A 19303-nucleotide genomic window follows, 5' to 3' on the forward strand; every position below is an offset into this window, starting at 1 on the left:
TCCCCCGGGGTAAACCCCAACACACAGGCAGAGAGTCTTGGGGCTAACAAAAAGCCAACCCCAGCCCTCCGCCTCTCACCCGGAGCAATTCCAGCAAAGGAGAGTGTCCAACCCCTCTCAAGGACTTGGGTTCCAGAGCCAATGCTATGCGTCGAAGTGAGTCTGACTATATCTAGCCGGTACCGCTCAACCTCTGCCACAAGCTTTTGCTCCTTCCCCGTAAGCGAGGTGACGTTCCATGTCCCAAAAACCAGTTTCCTTGTCCGGGAATCGGACCGCCAAGGCTCCCACCTCAGTCTGCCACCCGATCCACACTGCACCGGACCATTCATGTTCCTCCTGCGGGTGGTGGGTCCACAGTTGGATGAGCCCATGTATCTGGTTCGGGCTGGGCCCGGCCGGGCCCCATGGGCGAAAGCCCGGCCACCAGACGCTCGCTCACGGGCCCACGGTCACTGGCTCCAGGGTGGGACCCGGTAACCCTCCGTGCCGGGTACTCCGACTCTTTGATTGCAAATCCATGAAAGATCCTCTGAACCGTTCTTTGTCTCACCCTTCACCTAAGACCAATTTGTTATGGGAGACCCTACCAGGGGCACAAAGTGCCCCAGACAACACAGCTCCTAGGATCATTAGGGCACTCAAACTCTTCCACCACGATAAGGTGACGGTTCAAGGAGTTATAAAAATCTTACTGTTGTAATTTTCGGATGATAATTTATGGATTTCCCAAATAGTTCAGACTTCCATCAGAACGTTATGCTCCTGCCAAAATAAAACTAGTTAAAATATAATAAAACTATTTAAAAAACAATCATAAACAATGTCAAAAATTAATTTTAGTTTGCAAGATTAAAATTTAGAAAGGTTAGTGATTGATTCTCCTTAAAAACTAATTGACCTTCATAAGGTCACACGACAGTGTTTTACAAACTTTAGAGGGATTTTTTAGTTTAATTTAATTCATATTTTTATTACCATTTATTTTCAGATTTGTTGGGTTTTAAGGACCATCACTACAAGTCTCTGCTTCCCTCCAGCACCTATATTTTTAACGTGATCAATCTAAACCAACTTCTCTCATTAAAAGCTGTATTTCAGTGGCTCAGCGTTCTGCTTTCAGCTTGTTAGGACACGACCCAGTATTCACAAAGCCCGTGCGCTTCTTTACTTGATGCTGTTTTATAATCTTCTCCTTAAATCTTTCAGAAATGACGAGCAACATGGTTCTCATTTGACCACTTACTTTAACTACTTAATGGTTCTTGAAAGCCTTAATCACTGTAGCTTGAAATAGTTGCTCCCCAAGAAAACAAACCTCGCACTGACTTGTTGCCAAGCATTAAATTTAAATCCAGCAGGACAGTTGGTGTTTATTTTTATTTTTTAGAAGAAGGCGGGGTTCTGAGGAGTGGCACAGCTTAAGGTGGAACACTTGTGTCCTGACTTGCTTTATTTTTCAGGACTCAGACTTGAAAAAGTACTTTGACTGTCTTTTTTTCCCCTCTGTGTGTGTGTGTGTGTGTGTGTGTCCAGGGTTACCTACTGGCCTACACAGAAAGAATTTCCTCCCTGCTGCTGCTGTTTGCCTCCATGATGGTTGAAGATCAGGTGTGGCTCAGGTGTGCGCTCCCTCCCGAGGCCTTTGGTGAAGCTGTGAAGAGAAGCTTTGAGACTCCAGGTGGTTTTCCAGCCTTTTCTGCATTACAGCTCTTCTGTTGGAGCCTCTCTTCACCTCCTCCTCCTCCTGTCCATGTAATATAACACTAATGAGATCATCACTCCAACTATCACGTCACTAAAACAGGAGGAAATGAAAAAAAGGCTTTCTTCACCTCTATTAAAGACCAATTTCACTTTTTCTTTTCAACACATCTGCAGTGGCCTTGTGAGACAAAAATAATAATAAAAAAGCTCTTGCGCTCCTGTTTTGGAAACCAGAAGTGAGCCAGAGAAGAGGAGAGTAGAAGATGACAGGAGTTGGAGTCTTTTTTACTGATATTCGGACAATTCACCTCTGATTGGCTAACAGCAACGAGACTCTACCACCGACTCTGTTTGCTTGGCAATGTTTATGTTTTATCTCAACAAATAACACATACAGTGTAGTGGAGTGGAGTTGCTAATGCTAAAGGTTAGCTTCTACTAGCCAAGACGTGCTCTGCTCTCTCCTGGACGCTAAATCAGCAACAGCCTACCCCGTCGCGAGCCAAGATGGTTGAGTCCATGAATGCTAATTTTACAGTAAGACATAGATCTGACTGACTTTTCTAATCCAAGCATTTCCCAGTCTATTTTCCATTGGTGACTAATGCAGGAAATAGGGGTAGAAGGCAATTTTACATTCAGCCTGCATGTCAAACTCAGAATGACTGACCATATTAAAAAAATATATACATAAAAGTTATTTTTTCGAGTGGACTTGCTCTTTAATATTAAATTCATGAACAAAAATGCATATTATATTGTCTGAGGGGTGACAGTGGGGGCTTGTGATTTATCGGGGTGGGCCATTGCCCCTATTGACTTCCCCTCTGTGGCACCACTGGCCAAAATTGACAACATTCTAGAATATGTGGAAAGAAAAACAAATGTTCTCAAACATTCTACCCGGTAAAATAAAGGTTGAAAAGTAACACAAAACAGGTTACAGATGCATGTAAATGACATTGAACCAGGGGTAGGGATTTTGTTCAGTCCTCAGTAGCAAAATCAGGCGTATTTTGTCCCGCCTACTCTGCTGATTGATGCAAAAGATGATTTTTAAAATATGCATTTATTTTATTTATTTAGCAGAAAAATATATAATTATTTGCAGGCGTTTGACGATTTTGATGCGCGGCAACATTTTGGACACGGCCGTTATTCTCAATTCAATTCAATGTATTTATGAAGCGCTTTCATACAAGTGCAGCTCAGAGCTCTTTACAATATTAAAAACAACTTATAAAGTAGCTCAAATGTTTTTGTGACATTAAAACATTATTATCTCACCTGCTATAGAAAGCTATTTGAACAGCCTCAGTTTGTAGAAACAGAGATTCATTTGACAGACAGCTGATGTCTAATTTCAGTTACACCTATTAGAAAAGGTTTCTGATGCTTTAAAACACTCACACACTTCATAGCAGTTTGTACACATGTTCCTTACAGACATTGACATTTTCATCCATGATGTCATCCTTTACATGCAGCTCAGTGGTTATTTGCAGTATAAACAGTAACTGACTGGAATTTCATAATAAATCTACAGTAAAAACATCAAATGTGAATTTCTGGGCAACAAAGAAAGATTCAAAACTTTATTTTCATAAACTACTTTAACTTTATGGAAACTGTAATTGTTTGAAGCCGAAAGCACAAACATTCTCTGGTGTTTTAGCTGCAGAAAAGAGAAAACTTCAACAAGCCGCGCTAAAAATAAACATCATTCTGTGTGTTCTTCTCCCAGCTCCAGTTCCACCACAGTGTGGAAGCAGTGAGCCGCGTCCCCCACAGCACGCGGTGAGACGGATGTCTACGGGTGAGACAGTATGTTTGTGAAGGCAAGGGTAAGGCAGGGGAGGAGCAGTGTCAGGTCGTCTGTTTGGGCCAGAAAGGGCCTGATTAAAAGCATGTGCTAGCTCCCCCCGATTCCCAAGTTATAACACACACACACACACACACACACACACACACACACACACACACACACACACACACACACACACACACACACACACACACACACACACACACACACACACACACACACACACACTCTGATTTTAAATGTGATTTTATAAGAAGTTTGCGTGGAGGATCCACCCGTTAAAACTGTCGCAGATTAAAACGGGAGGTCAGAAGAGGAGACAAACAGAAGCGGGGGTTAAAAAGGGGTTAAAGTCAAACCCTCCACAAATGAAATCATCATTTCTCCAAAAACACGAGAGCTGGGCGGCAAATTCATCTCCAACTCAGCACGCAAAGACCCTTATTGTTCTGCAAACGCTCAGTGCCAAAGCTTTGAAGCTCTAAACAGTCAAACACACGCAAAAGAAACTACTTGGGACCAAAAAAAACCCCAAACCTACACTGTTATTTAGATATTTTCTGTGAGAATTTCCCCTCGTTTGGGCTTTTCTCTTTTATTGTGATCTTTCTTCACTCCTTTGGTTTGGACTGGCTTTGAAATATTAAATATTTATCCAATCACTGGAATGTCTCCTTCAGGCTTTGGTCACTGGGTTGGGTTTCAAAAAACACTCCTGCTGACTAGTTTACCACTAGCTAAACACTGAAGGGAGGCCGGGGAAGGGCGCCTGAGTGTAAAAATACATCAATCTTTGGATGTCAGAGTTACATTAAAACCAGAGGGAATTTGAATGGCAGCAAAGAAACGGTCGTGTCCAGACCGGAGAAGCTGGCTGCTGCGTTTGTCCGACCCTCCCTCTTCTTTTTTTAATCTGGCTGTTAGAATCTCTGCCAGGAGCCACAGGGACCATTACAGCTCCCTCGCCTCCTCTCAGAGTTGATTAATAGCCTTTACATGTACAATAAGACAGATGCTGAATAGGAGCTTCACTTATTCCCAGTCCTTTTGTGATATTTCAGTCATAAAAGAGCAGGAATGAGAATATTGCTGTGTGCATCTGCAGCTGTGTGGCGCTCACATCCCAAATCCTCACGTCTTTTGTCAGTCCATCAGGAAGTCGAACACGGAAGTGGATTAGACATGCATTTCTGAGAGCAGACTTTGGGTTTGGAGAGACACAACCTTACATTTTCCTTCTCTGAACCTGCATGAATCTCCAGCCGTTTTAGGAAGAACGTAAAAGGGAAAAGCTCACGATAGACTTGAGACTCGAGTCATTTTGAATGAGAAATTAAACAGCAACATGTGCGTACGCATCAAAAGCATGCCTACGGGGTGCTAATTAAAGTAAAAGTTTAATAACTACATTTGGATGCTCATCAAATAAAAATGGAGAGACACATTTTCATGTCACCGTACACTCAACAAATTATTTATATTTTATACATTTAGATTTGATTCTAAATATTCAGGTTTACTTTTATATTTCAATTTATTTCTACAAGTTTAACATTAATATTTCAATTTGTGTCTAAATAACTAGCTTCAACCTCGCAAATCTAGATTTAATAATTAAATTTTTATAGTCCATCCATCCATTTTCTGAACCCGCTTTGTCCACGCAGGGTGGGGTTGGGGGTTGGGGGTGGGGTGGGGGGTGGTGGGGGCTGGTGACTTTCTCCAGCGGTCAATGGGCCATCAGGCGGGGTACACCCTGGACAGACAGCCAGTCCAGAGACACCCAATCATGCACAATCATGCACACACACACACACACACCTAAGGACAATTTAGACAGACCAATCAACCTAACAGTCATGTTTTTGGACGGTGGGAGGAAGCCGGAGTACCCGGAGAGAACCCACGCATGCACAGGGAGAACATGCTAACTCCATGCAGAAAGATCCCAGGCCGGGAAGCGAACCCAGGACCTTCTTGCTACAAGGCAACAGCTCTAACCACTGCGCAGCCATTTTTATAGTCGGTGACAAATATTAATTTTAATAACCAATTATAAATTTGAAAACACGACATTTTCTGAACCCAATACAATAAACGTGTCAAATAGAAAGAAGCCTGTTAAAAAAAAACTTATTGCACAACGGCGGCTCACCTGTCTCGGTACTCGCTACCACATGTTATGTCAGTCTTGGATTTGCTATAAAAATATAACACATAAAACAGTTTTTCATAGCATTGACAAGGACCGCCATCAGGTACAGACGGTGCTGCAGGCCTGGTGCATGCTAGTTTGAAGAGGACAAATCTCCAGGATCATTCTCAGCGACGACGCCTACTGAAGTCTGTTGGTGTGAAGCACAGAGCAGCTGCATCCTCCTGACTTGTTCAGATGACTGATTTCGTCTCTACTGACTGTTAAATGTGTTGCTGAGTGAATGCCTGGATTCTAAAAGCTCAGTGGATTTTGGTCCAATTTTCCCACCCTGACATAAAGATCTCGTTGGAATTCGATTGAAGGAAAAGAGCAAGTTTTAGACTCAATAGCTGACTAAAGAGCAAACCAAACAAAGTGATGCTGTGTATTTTCCCTGGCCATAAGGGGCAGTACATACCTAAATCACTGCAAGCAAGCGGTGCTTTTGTGTTTGAGTAAGATCTTCCCTACGGATGGCCATTAGGGTCAAATATCCTTGGGAATGCAACCTCCAGCAAAATGACAATCACTGGCAACGAGTGAAGAGGTAAATGTGTAAAACGTTTATGAATGGTGAAAGTTTTGTAACCGTTTGTTACAAATCAGTAATTGCATTTGTCCTCACAGGCTCCCGTAGAATGGCGTCGCCCAGAGACTTCGACCCGCTCGCATGTATTTTAGACCCGATTTTTATGGTTGCATTTTACAAAGCCGCCAATATTTTTCTACAATCGACTCGAGCATCATTTAATTCACTTTCAACAACATTTAGAAGAATATTTCCAGAGATTAATGGTAAAAACTACACATGGTCAAATTTCAACTATTCCTACATGCCTTTATTATTGTGATATTGTCATTTTCATTTAAAGTTCTGGGAGTGGACGTCACTTCTCCTGGCAGGCAACAGTTCAAATCGAATGGCGCCATCTTGGCAGGCAGTTGCCCGCAGTTGGGCTATTGTTATTTGCAGAAAACCCAAACTAGAAACGGTAAATATGGGAGGTACCTGTTGTGCCCCAGGATGCCACAGCAGACGCGGACGAGGTAAGGGAAGAGCTGAACTCCCAAAAGATCCGGAACACAGCAAACATTGGATCATTGCAATAAAACGCGCTAGGTACCAGGCTAAAACGAAACTGTGGGATCCCGGGAGCAAAGGTTTTGGCTAACGCAGCGACCATGTCATGCTTTTATTACGATTCTTAGCGGGCTTCCTAAACTTATATTGACATGTCTTATTGCTCATAGCAATAAGTAAAAACCACGTAAAACTTTGCCCGATCATTCGTGGTTTCTGCTGTTTACGTATCCCTCCTGGCTTTTGTATGCTCTTAGCGATGCTCCGGAGTAGGACGAGGGAAACCCAATAAGGACATTTTAAATGTCAGGGTATCTCAAATCCAAACCAAACAATGATAGAAAACAGATGGACTTTTTTTATGTTTGGATTTTTTCATGAAGGCAGTAGAGACACATCACAAAAGGATGCAACATTTGTGTTTTGCATAAACCAGGGTATCTGCAGGTTTAAGGGAGCCAAATTTAAGACTTTTTAAGACCTTTTTTAAGGCCACTTTGACCAAATTTAAGCTATTTTTAAAATTAAATTTAAGCTATAATTTCCAGCTATTGCCTGGAACCGGTGCTAACCACATCGTGAACGTGGGATTAGCCATCCAGTTACCATTCAACTTGCACTTCCCCATGGCGCAAGCTCCCACTAGCTTAACCAGCTAATGTGCTCATCTGAAAAATAGCCCCCTTTCACAACCAACTGAATGTGTACGGTTCCGCTTACGCCAACATCACACACAAAAAATGCTGAACACCAACTAGAAATTCATGAAATTTTTATAGAAATAAAAGAATCTTGTTTATTGGGTCTTTGGTAATTTAAGACCTTTGGAAACTGGATTTAAGGATTATTTGTCATTTTTAAGGATTTTCAAGGCCTTAAATTTGGAAAAGCAAATTTAAGACTTTTTAAGGACCCGCGGATACCCTGATAAACGGTCCCTTTAATCTGTTAGAGAAAAAGGCAGCAGACGTTTTGTGTCGGCAAATCAGAGAGCTTGGACTTTCCTTGCCTGTGGGGTGCAGAAGAAGGGTCTGACCTTCTGCGTCACAGCTGAGTACATCTGGGACAGTTGCTCCTAAAGAGACTATTTTCTGTTTATGGAACAATGATCATTGCTGATGTGTTGGAATTGGGTTAACACACACCTGTATGCTCCAGACCTCTCCAGTTCTGTCCAGTGTTCTGAGTATATCTGCATGGGTGTAATTTTATTTATGCTTGAGTTGCATCTATGCAGGTATTATTAATTGTATTTTGTACATTAGCTCAACAAATATATTTTAGTGACTAATCCCTGGCCTTATCTGTGCAGCCCAGTGGAGTCATGGTGCTGGAATGCAGCATGAAGTAATGCACATTCATGATAACATGTATGTACACAAATCTATGAGGCTCCTGAGTCCTGATAACAGGTTGGCGCCACATTGATATCGTTAGACGGGGTGAATGATTATAAATCTCCACTCTCCATGCTGTGGCTCCCACCTCTGCTCTTCATCTCACTCATCCTCCTCCAAGCTCAGAGTTACCAGACAGATCTCTGCTGCTTTTCTTGTGTCAGAGTGATGGAAAGGGGTTATCAGCCTGTACACCCCCGTCTTCTATTCCTCCTCTAGGGACAAGGCCTAGGAATAAGAGTCTGAATTATTATTGTGCCTTTAGTTGAAGTAGAGCTGTTATTTTGATGAACAACGGGTGTTTTTTATGCATTTGTGACTGTCAAAGTGTTGGACCGAGACAGGGTTGGACACAGCTACAGATGGAGCTGGAAGCTGGAGTGGACTTAACCGTTGCTTTGATGTGATGATGGGACCTGGTTTTAGACTAGACGTGACAAATCTCGTGTTGACAAGAATACATTTTTGAGTTTCCACAGAATAAATCTTCACCAAAATTGTGTAGCAGTGATCAGCAGAATCAGTGCCGCAGAACCCAGACTAAAACTGCCAACATCCTGCTATAGTTTTCGGATATTTTTCCTGCTCCACCACAGCTGAATGGAGTAGATTAATCATCTCCTTACCACATTTAACTCTGCACAAAACTGCTCATTACTCATTTCAATCAGGTGTGTAGGAGCAAACAAATAAATAAAACAGCTAACATGTGCAAGATGGTAGCCCTGGAGGATTGGAGTTGGGGACCCCTGCACCAGCCTGAACATGGGAGATGTTTGAGATAGAAAACCCATCCTGCCCTCTTCAGGATATCCTACAGAGGCAGAGGAGCTCTATTGTCATTTATACGATTCCAAGTAAACATCTGTATCAGTTAACCGTCATCAGCAAAAGCAGAAACTGAGGACTATATATACTGGATGCCTTGATTTCAGAGTACATGTACCGGGTGCAAGTAGTAGAGCAGAATCAAGGGAACAGAGGGAGGAAAAAAGCTAGTCGAAATAGAAACGTAAATAAAAGACAGAAAACAAAAAACTACAAACAAAATTGAAAGTTTTAATTCACTTGATCTTCAATAAATAAGTTGCAGTCTCCAGAATGAATGGATGGAGAAGTGGAAGGCAGAAAATGAGAGGATTATACGTCTTCCTCTTCAAAGGTACCCTAGGATTCAAAACCACTTCACTTGTTTAATGAAGACAGCCTGTGGTATCTGATGCAGTGTACCAAAAGCCTGTGCCGTCTCCGAACTGCTTTCCTGTGTAAATTAAAAACGCGGGAATGGCCACGGAGAAACAGTTCGTTCTGAGAAAAGCTGGTTGAGCTTAGAAGCAACCTCACATTTGCATGTCCCAACTCAGCTCAACATCTGCTACACATAAATGTTTTGTGGTGAGAATGCTAACCACAGAACTATGCTAGCCCAAGCTACCGCTAACACCCTTGTTGGATGAAAACAAAAAAGAATGTTGGAGCTTACATGTAAACGTTCCAGGATGGACTCCAAATTTCTAGACTTTGAATGAATGCCAGATAGATCCATAGCTTGGAGCACGCAGCTAATATTCGTGTCCTGGCCGAGTGGGTGGAGAAAAGCAGTCTTTCCATTTTAGGGCTTAGTCATGAGGTTGGTTTTGCCCATTTATCAGGGCTCCTGGGCTATTGTGAGCCCCATCAAAGTTTCACATGGTATTAAAGGGCAGGGCTTTTCAATTCTGGGCCTTGATTCAGTGGTTGAATCCCCTGTTCAGCAGCTCATCAGGCTCTGCAGAAGCCTGTTAATCACCTGCTGATTGAAATCCGTTGTGTTGAAGTAGGACTGAAACTAAAACATGCTGGATTCCGGCCCTCCAGGCCCGGCGTTGAATAGCCTTGTTAAAGAGGATCCAAACAACACCATTAAAGGGGTGATGTGCAAATGTCTCGCCTCTGACTAATCAATGCCACCGTGACTCTTCCGCTGCCTTCGTTTGCTACTCTCTTGGGCAAAAACTGCAATAGTGTTGGGCAATTTGTAAATTTGTTTTCCCACCGCCAATCTTCAGTCCAAAAAAAAGAAGATGGATGATTTACTCGTACATGTGACGTCATGACGCACGGACTGTGTGCGAACACAGAAGATGCCCAAAACATAGATTTTTTTATACAAGCGCAGCGCATATGTTTGCTGTGTTACGACCCCTGGGTTTTACCATGGTTGGTCGTATTATTATTACTGTTTAGTCATTTTTTTTGCCCCCTGTTTTGGTAGTTATCTTCCCATCGTTTTGTTTTCTTTTGGAGTGACAACACCGGACCCAGATACAAGACGGCTGCCTCCATGCTGTTGTCCAGTAACCATGGAAACCACAATGAGCACCAGCAGCCTCATCACTAGTGGATCTCTCCACGGTTCTTCAGGTGGAAGCAATTGGACTAATCATTTTCTCTGGATCTGGAAATGATAAAAGGCTGGAGGAACTTTCACTCTAGGAGCTACTTGTAACCAAGTAGACTCCCTTTGGGCTAGTTTCATGATTTAGAAGTTTAAACATCTTGAAAGAAAATAATTCCTTAGCTTTTAATAAGTCTCTCATTGGGTTTAGTAATTACTCATAGTAAAAGGACTACAGTGGCCACTGTTTGAGTTTGAGAGTCTTTTGTGGTTAAGTTGCTGAATTATTATGTAGAAGGTGAAAGCTTCTTTAGGTTTTGGAAATAACACCGAGTCTTCTAGTTAATCCATCCCACATCTTTCTTTCTTTTGTACCATCCTGTTGGACAATTAGGTCTGGTAGGTTATTTTTTTGCTGCCAGTTAAAAGATCTGAGCCTTAGCCTCTTGCTTTATTTTGTACTAACATTGGACTCTCTGAGTTTCATGTGCTGTGTTAGTTGTATTGTTGTTAGGATTTCCAGCTCTTGGTTTTTGTGTTATCTTCTAATGTGTAAATACATTTGTTTTTCTTTACACAAGTTCCTTCTCGTCTCCCTGGTTTCCCCTCCCTGAAGAAGGTAAAACGTAACCAGTGGGGGCTCATCCGGGATATTATCCTTTAATGTTCACATCTTATTGCTGGAGCCTTCTTCACCATTTCTTATATTTTCTCCCCTGAAGTGAACTTGTGTGTGTGTAGAATTCTGTAGACTAACGGTATGCAATGTCTGTCTTTGATTTGCAGGCTTTCTCGGATGCACCTTCCCGTAGCCAGATAGAGGGATGTTGCAAACAGGATTTAGTAGAGGTAGCTGTGCATCTTCGCCTCACTGGGGCTCAGCAGATGCGGAAGTTGGAGCTACGAGAACGGATTGTGCTTGAAATGGAACAATTGAAACTGTTCCCCCCTGTGCCGGTTTCTGTTAATCCTCTTCTCCTCCAGCAGGGGGCAAATCATGAGAAGGGCGATGGTGGAACTGTGGCCGGGGACTATGCAGACCGGGAGACAGACATAGAGGAACGGAAGGAGACCCCACCTCCAGGTGAAAGACATTTTGCTCCTTCTGTCTCAATTCCTCGCTATGATCCAATGTCTTCAGACTCCTTTCGAGAATCGCCCGGGTCTGCTAAGCTGCGGGTCAGGTTGGCTCGACTAAAGCACGAGGCTGAAGAAAAAGCTCAGCGAAGGCAAAGGGAGATGGAACTCAGGAAGTTCGAAATCGAGGCTGAAACAAAAGTCCGACTCCGTCACGTGGAGCTGGAACTCCAAACACAGTTGGGAAACCATTCAGCACGAGGAGTGGATGAAAGAAAGGACAGTGGACCAGACCGGCTGGACATCAGCAAGTCTATCACGTTGTTGCCTCCATTCCGTGAGACCGAAGTGGACAGCTACTTCACCGCGTTTGAGCGCCTTGCACATGCACTCTCCTGGCCGTGGGAAGTCTGGCCCCTGCTCTTACAGAGTGGAAAAGCCCAAGAGGCAATCTCATCACTGTCCACTCAAGATGTAACAGATTATGATAAAGTAAAAGAAGCAGTTTTAAAAGCCTATGAATTAGTGACAGAAGCCTATAGACAGAAGTTCAGAACATTAAGGAAACGAAACGAAACCCAAACCTATGTTGAATTTGCCAGAGAAAAGAATGGGTTGTTTGATAAATGGTTGATGGCTGCTAAAGCTTCTTCCTTCTCTGAGTTAAAAGAGTTACTCCTCTTAGAGGAATTCAAAAGATGTCCTCCTGAAAAACTCGTGTTGTATCTGAATGAACAAAAGGTGTCCACATTGTCTGCAGCTGCTTTATCAGCAGATGAGTTTGCATTGACCCACCATTTGAATAATGAAACCAAGTTTAAGCGTCCAACAGATGGTAAACTCAGAGCACAAGAAAAACAAGCAATAAAGAGTTTACTGCGGTGTTTCTATTGTCATCAGCTGGGACATATTGCTAAAGACTGCTTGATCTTAAAGCGCAAAAATGAAAGACGAGAGTCACCTCCCAGGGAGGTAGGGTTTTTATCGAATCCTCATAATCTCCAATCCGAGGGTCAGAAATATGACAAATGCTTCACACCATTTGTATCTGAAGGAACAGCAGCCTTAATTTCTACTTCTGCAGTTCCAGTTAAAATACTACGAGACTCTGGTGCTTCCCACTCATTGGTTTTGAAAAGAGTGCTGCCTTTTGGCAAAAACAGTTACTCGGGTGTTTCAGTCCTGTTAAAAGGTTTAAACTCTGAGAACGCATAGTTTCTACTACATGAGGTCATGTTGGATTGTGATCCAGCTAAGGGTAGATTTAGTAATGCCGTGAGCGACACTTTACCTATTTCCGGGATAGATTTACTACTTGGAAACGACATCGCTAGAGGACTGGTTACTCCTGCTCCAGAAGTCGTAGCACAACCAATCCCGGACCCAGACTATGTTCGGTTCTTCCGTGACATATTTCCCTCATGTGTTGTGATGCGCTCTCAATCAAAACTAAATGACGGGTTACTTGACATTTCACCCCTGCTTGAAGAAAATCTTGGGCAGGTCTCAGAACCAGAATGTCACCCAGAACAAATCTCCTCTGAAAAACCGGAGCATTTAAAGCTTGATGACAACCGTGTGTCTAGAACCACTTTAGTGCAAGAGCAAAAGGCCGATAAATCTCTAGAAAAATGTTTTGTGGCAGTCAGAGGTACAGAGCAAAGTAACATTAAGTACTTCTTTGAAAACGAGGTTTTGATGAGATCTTGGACTGATCCTAAAGATGCAGGAGCTACCTGGAAAACTGTAACACAGATTGTTATCCCTCAAAAATTCAAACATAAAATACTGACAATCGCCCATGAGAGCGATTGGTCAGGACATTTTGGCATTAAGAGAACTTACCAAACTGTTATGGAACACTTCTTCTGGCCAGGCTTAAGAAAGGATGTGAGTCAGTTTTGTAAGCGTTGCCATATTTGCCAAGTCGTTGGTAAAGCAAACCAAAACTTACCACCCGCTCCCATCCAGCCCATACCGATTGTTGGGGATGCCTTTGATCACATAGTGATGGATTGTGTGGGTCCTTTACCCCGCACCAAATCAGGAAAAGGGTTTCTACTCACCCTTATGTGTAAAAACACCCGATTCCCCAAAGCCATTCCCCTGTCTTCGATAACTTCAAAGTTCGTTGTAAACGCATTGGTGGGCTTCTTTTCCACATGTGGATTACCCCACACGATTCAAACAGATCAGGGCTCGAACTTTAAGTCTGAGCTGTTTAAAACGGTTACTGAGACCCTGGGAATAAAACATATAATGTCGTCATGCTATCACCCCGAATCTCAGGGTGTGTTGGAATGATGACATCAGACATTTAAGAATATGTTGTGTAAATATTGCCTTACGACAGGATGCCAGTGGGATGAAGGGGTCCCCTTTTTGTTGTCTGCAGCGTGGGAGGCTAAATAAGAATCATTAGGATTCAGTCCTGCTCAGTTGGTCTTTGGCCATGTTCCCCGTGGGCCATTAAAGGCCTTGAAAGAACGATTCTTGCAGGCACCTGAAATAAAGCGTATTGCTGTGGACAGGTACATTAAGGGGTGCCAATATCGGTTACGGGAATCGAACAAGGTGGCTAAAGAACACCTTCAAAGTGCCCAAAGGGTAATGAAAAGCAACTTTGACGAAAAGGCTGTTAAACGGACTTTTCTCCCTGGTGACCAAGTGTTAATGTTAACCCCCATTACAGGTGGAACCATTCACAGTCAGTCACAAACTTGGTGAAGCAACATACATTTTCAAAACTCCTAAAGGAAGAAAGAAGCTCAGACAGTGCCACAGTTATATGTTAAAACCATATTTCTCCCCTCAGATGCCACCGTCCAACATAACTTGTGAAAAGCTGGTGTGCGCAGCCAGTGGAATCACAGAGTCTGGTGATGAAAAATAGGAGCTCGGTTATAAACATGTTGATGCTATTAGCCCCCGACTGGCTAACTCTGAGGCTCTTCTACAGTTAGATGAGAAGCTTTCACATTTAACAGAACCACAACAAATGGATCTAAGTGCATTGATGAATGGGCACCTTTGTTTGTTTTCAGATACCCCGACCAGGACTCACCTCGATCAACATGATGTAATCCTCAGTGGAAACAAGCCGATCAAACAACACCCGTATAGGGTCAGTCCGGAAAAATGAAAGCTTATGAAGCGAGACAGATCACCTTTTAGCAAATGGGCTAGCGGTATTAAGCCACAGTCCCGGGAGCTCGCCCTGTTTGCTTGACATGAAGCCAGATGGAACATCTCGGTTATAATAAAATAAATAAAAAAATAAAACATGGAAGGATAAACAGATAAGATAAAGTAGATTAAAGACATAAAAAGATAAAAACCTTACAAGATTAAAGGAAGGATGGACGGACGGACGGACAGAAAAAGATTAATGCAGCCCCAACAGGCAACAAGTCAGCGTCCCATTTGTGCCGGGTCCAAGCCCGGGTAAATGCAGAGGGTAGTGTAAGGAATGGATCAAAGCAAAAGATAGATATATGGATAGAAGAACTGTAGTGATGATAGCATAGTTTTCTATGTATTTTAGGGATTTGGAGGTATGTGACACCCGAAAAATTATTTCCCAGACCTGCACCCCTTTGTAGGGCTGGCGAAATCCGGCCCCTGACACACACACGCACGCACGCACACACACACACACACACACACACACACTTATGAAAGGTCGGCGAGCTCTGCAAAGAAGCCAAAATATACTTAACTAATCTGCTTGATCTGGCAATTTATTGCCAATGAAAAGTTCAAACGGGTTGAAACTTGAGCTGCTTGCGTCTGCTAAAAAGTAGACTATGCAATTTCCACTGTGTGTGTGTGTGTGTGTGTGCGTGCGTGCGTGCGTGCGTGCGTGCGTGCGTGCGTGTGTGTGTGTGTGTGTGTGTGTGTGTGTGTGTGTTGGGGGTGGGTGCTGACCACCGGACAGACATTTACTGGTTGCGTTCTGCTCGGCTTAAAACTAATTCACTCTCGATGACAACCCACCGTGAAAGACGAGACGAATTATTTTCACTCCCCCTCCCCTCCACCTTTATTACCTGCCCTCACTGTGGCAGGTCACTCTCTCTATATATCTATATATCTATATCTATGTATAAATAATCTTCACTGTGCATCTCATTTTCTACACATGATCCTTCCCAAATATGTCTCAATACCAGCTGTGTGTCTGGTCCCATCATAGAACCTATGTGCTCTAAATGCCCCCAAAGCGGCACAGGAAGTTAAAGCAAGAAAGATTTGCTTTAGAAAAAGCATCCAGACATTAATGCCCAATCAAGGGCAATGAGTATGAGGAGTGCCAGACTGTAGAACTGGTGAAGTTATTAACTTCCCTTGTGTGGAGCAATAAAAACCCCAAAGCTACATTTTTTTCGTTTATTTGTTCGTCGTACATCTACCTGCCACCATTCACACACATAATAAGTCTTCAGAAAAGGTAAAGGGGCAGAGATAGAGGTGTGGCGAGGTGAACAGGAACTGTAATGAGTTTTCTGCTCTGAGCTTCAGGAAAACGCCGAACACTGATGAGCTCCACATTATGTTGAGGCCAGAATCTGGGCTTTAATGGTAAACCAGGCCTCCAGCAGCTCTGCAGGCCTATTGAGTTTCCCTGATTGTTGGTTAGCAGAAACCTCCTGGTTCCACTTAGGGCCCTGTTTCATTATTTCAGATTTATCACTGTTGCGTTCACCAGTTGCCATGTTGTTTCCCTACCATATGCTCCTAAGTGTAATTCATAGCATCTAATAATGCACAAACCAAGACATTTTAAGGAACTGCAAGTTGGAGTTGTTCCCAGGCTGCAGGGATTAGGGCCCCTCAAAGGGTAGAGCAGTGAAGTTGTGCCCAAAGGGGAGGAAGGCCGAACCCAGCGGAGGGAACATTATTGGATATGTACCAAGTCATTGCCTTTAGCCTAAGGATTTGGTCCGACAGCCACCCACACCGTGTTTACGGAGTAAACTGCACAGCACATCGTACTAGATGGAACAATCACCAAACCGTCCGTGCTATTTTATCCTCCTATAATTTTAAATATATCAATCTGTCATAATCTGAAATTCTCGAACATTTGATAAAGACAGAAAAGAAAGAAAGAAAACTATCTTTTATATAGTGCATCTCAAGAAAAAAATCACGAGGCGCTTCACATAAACAAAAAACAAACAAACAAAGTTTAAAAAATATTTCAAAAAAAGGTTAAATAATATGTTTTAAATGAGAAAAAATTAAAAGATAAAACTAGTGATACAAAATATTGTAGGGAAAGGGAGAGAGAAAATTAATAGGAAAGAGGGAAATCAGTGGATTGTGAAAAAGGCAGAATGAGTAGAAAGAGCAGAATAAGGAGAGGGTGGTGATGAAGGTCGCACCAAAACCAGCCTGAACAGGTGAGTGTTCAGCTGCTTTTTAAAGAAGACCACTGAGACCCACATATTTCTCTCCTCCTGCTCCCTCACATCATCACACAAACATGCACATAGGACCTTGGGGGGTGGACAAGTCAGGGGGTGCGGGTATGGACCCCATTTCCGCATTCCTGTAGCAACCTGCCCCCCAATTTTATTTGCACCTTACACACTTCCACCGACGACATTCCACGCAAACACACACTTAGGCCCTTGGGAGTGAGCACATTCAACGGCATTTGGCAGGGGGATTTCTCAGCCTCCTCCCGAGTGCCGTAGTCCACTTCCAATTTTAAACCGCACTTAGACACCGAGGGCTGTGGGTGCAAGTGGAGTGGTGCGGTGGCATCCGCTGGCATAGGCCAGACAATGCCTGCACTGCCCGCTCACCACAGCCATGGAATACACCTCATCAACACACAACACTTAATGGAGCAGGCGGAGGGAGACTAGGGGTCTTAGAACACCTCTGTTGTTGCTTGGCTTCCTGGGGCTGGAGACTAGGAGGGAGATCTGGCCGTCTGGTTGGGGTCTGAGGTGGCGGGTTGCTGTGCTCGGTGTTGGGCGGGGGAGCCTGCTCATCAGCACCCCAGCAGAAAGGGGTGCTGATGAGCACTCTGGTCCCGGTACTGCTGCACATTGGGTACAACCATCACCGGTAACCAGAGTTTGACCCTTTCTGCTGGGGTGCTGATGAGCAGGCTCCCCCGCCCAACGCTGAGCACAGCAACCCACCACCCCAGACCCCAACCAGACGGCCAGATCTCCCTCCTAGCCTCCAGCCCCAGGAAGCCTAGCAACAACAGAGATGGCTAAGACCCCTAGTCTCCCTCCGCCTGCTCCAATATAGTGTTGTATGATCATGAGGTGTATTCCATGGCTGTGGTGAGTGGGCAGTGTGGGCATCATCCGGCCTATGCCAGCTGATGCCACCGCACCACCCCACTCACACCTTCATCCATCAGTGCGGTTTAAAATTGGAAGTGGGCACCGGCACCCGGGAGGAGGCTGAAATATCCCCCTGCCAAATGCCGTTGAATGTGCTCACTCCCAAGGCCCTAAGTGTGTGTTTGTGTGGAATGTCGTCAGTGGAAGCGTATAAGGTGCAAATAAAATTGGGGGGCAGGTTGCCACAGGAATGCGGAAATGGGGTCCATACCCACACTCCATGACTTGCCCACCCCCCAAGGTCCTATGTGTATGTTTGTGTGATGATGTGAGGGAGCAGGAGGAGAGAAATATGCGGGATGGAGAGGAATGGCTGGTTGGGCTTAGCCCTCCAGGGAGCCAGCTCCCCTACTGGCCCCAATAGGCACCTCTGTTGTCAAACTGCCACCCAGGGCATGGAGACCCCAGCCCATCCTGCCAGGGCCCAAAGCAGCAGCATTACAGAGCCTCACTGAGTCCGAGGGCACCAACCCATCCCCACCCCAGCAGAATATCTATGCCCATCCCTGCATTTGCACAACTTCCAGAATATATAAGACATGGGACATCCAGGTAAGGTTGGGTCCTCCCCCTCCTGGACCTCCCCCTCCCCTGTGATGGAACGGCAGAGGAGCCAAGGTCTACCTGAGGCCCCCGAACCCGGGCCAGGCGCTGCTGCGTGTTCCTGCCTTCTTCCCGGCAGCAAACATGTCAGGACCCGACCCCCAAGGCCCCGCCCAGATCCCCACATGGGGCCGGCCACCCCAAACCCTGAGCCCCCAGGCCCCCACCCAGACCCGCCCAGGGGCATTGCAGCCGCCAGGCAGTGACCCATGGCCGCCGCCAAGATCCCCAAGGGGCCCCACTCACAACCGCCAGCAGTCCACCCCCCGAGGCAACCCAAGCACCTCCAGAGGGGGGCAACGGCCCCCCAGTCCCAGACACCCACCCCCAGGGAACATCCGGATACTCCAAACACAGACCCCACACCCCCCACCCACACCATCCCGCAGGACAACATCAATGGCCCCCCACCCTCGCTATGTAATGGAACCGATCAAAGGAGCCCAGAGAGATTCATCTGAAGTGGAAGCAGAGGCTATATCAAGTGCAATATGATCTAACAAAAGATTTCTATACTGGTTAATGCAGAGACTTTCTCTATTTTTCCAATTCAAGAGGATAGTTTTCTTAGCGATGCATATGGCAGTCAGAACCACGTGAACCAAAGATGTTTCAATCGGGACATCGTCCAGGTTTCCCAGTAAACAAAGAGAGGGGGAAGTTGGGAT

The 19303-nt window shown here is 44.5% G+C and overlaps 1 protein-coding gene across 1 annotated transcript; it reads left to right on the forward strand.

Moving 5' to 3' along the window:
* Nucleotides 1-5254: 5254 nt before the first annotated feature.
* Nucleotides 5255-16038, forward strand: LOC129166735 (uncharacterized). Its single transcript, XM_054749852.1, has 2 exons — nt 5255-11668; nt 11726-16038. Exons 1-2 carry the CDS (start codon nt 11350-11352, stop codon nt 12874-12876), a joined length of 1470 nt encoding a protein of 489 aa, XP_054605827.1. The 5' UTR covers nt 5255-11349; the 3' UTR covers nt 12877-16038.
* Nucleotides 16039-19303: the final 3265 nt, after the last annotated feature.

The sequence above is a fragment of the Nothobranchius furzeri genome, chromosome 12 (assembly GCF_043380555.1).
Source record: "Nothobranchius furzeri strain GRZ-AD chromosome 12, NfurGRZ-RIMD1, whole genome shotgun sequence".
Lineage (NCBI taxonomy): Eukaryota > Metazoa > Chordata > Actinopteri > Cyprinodontiformes > Nothobranchiidae > Nothobranchius > Nothobranchius furzeri.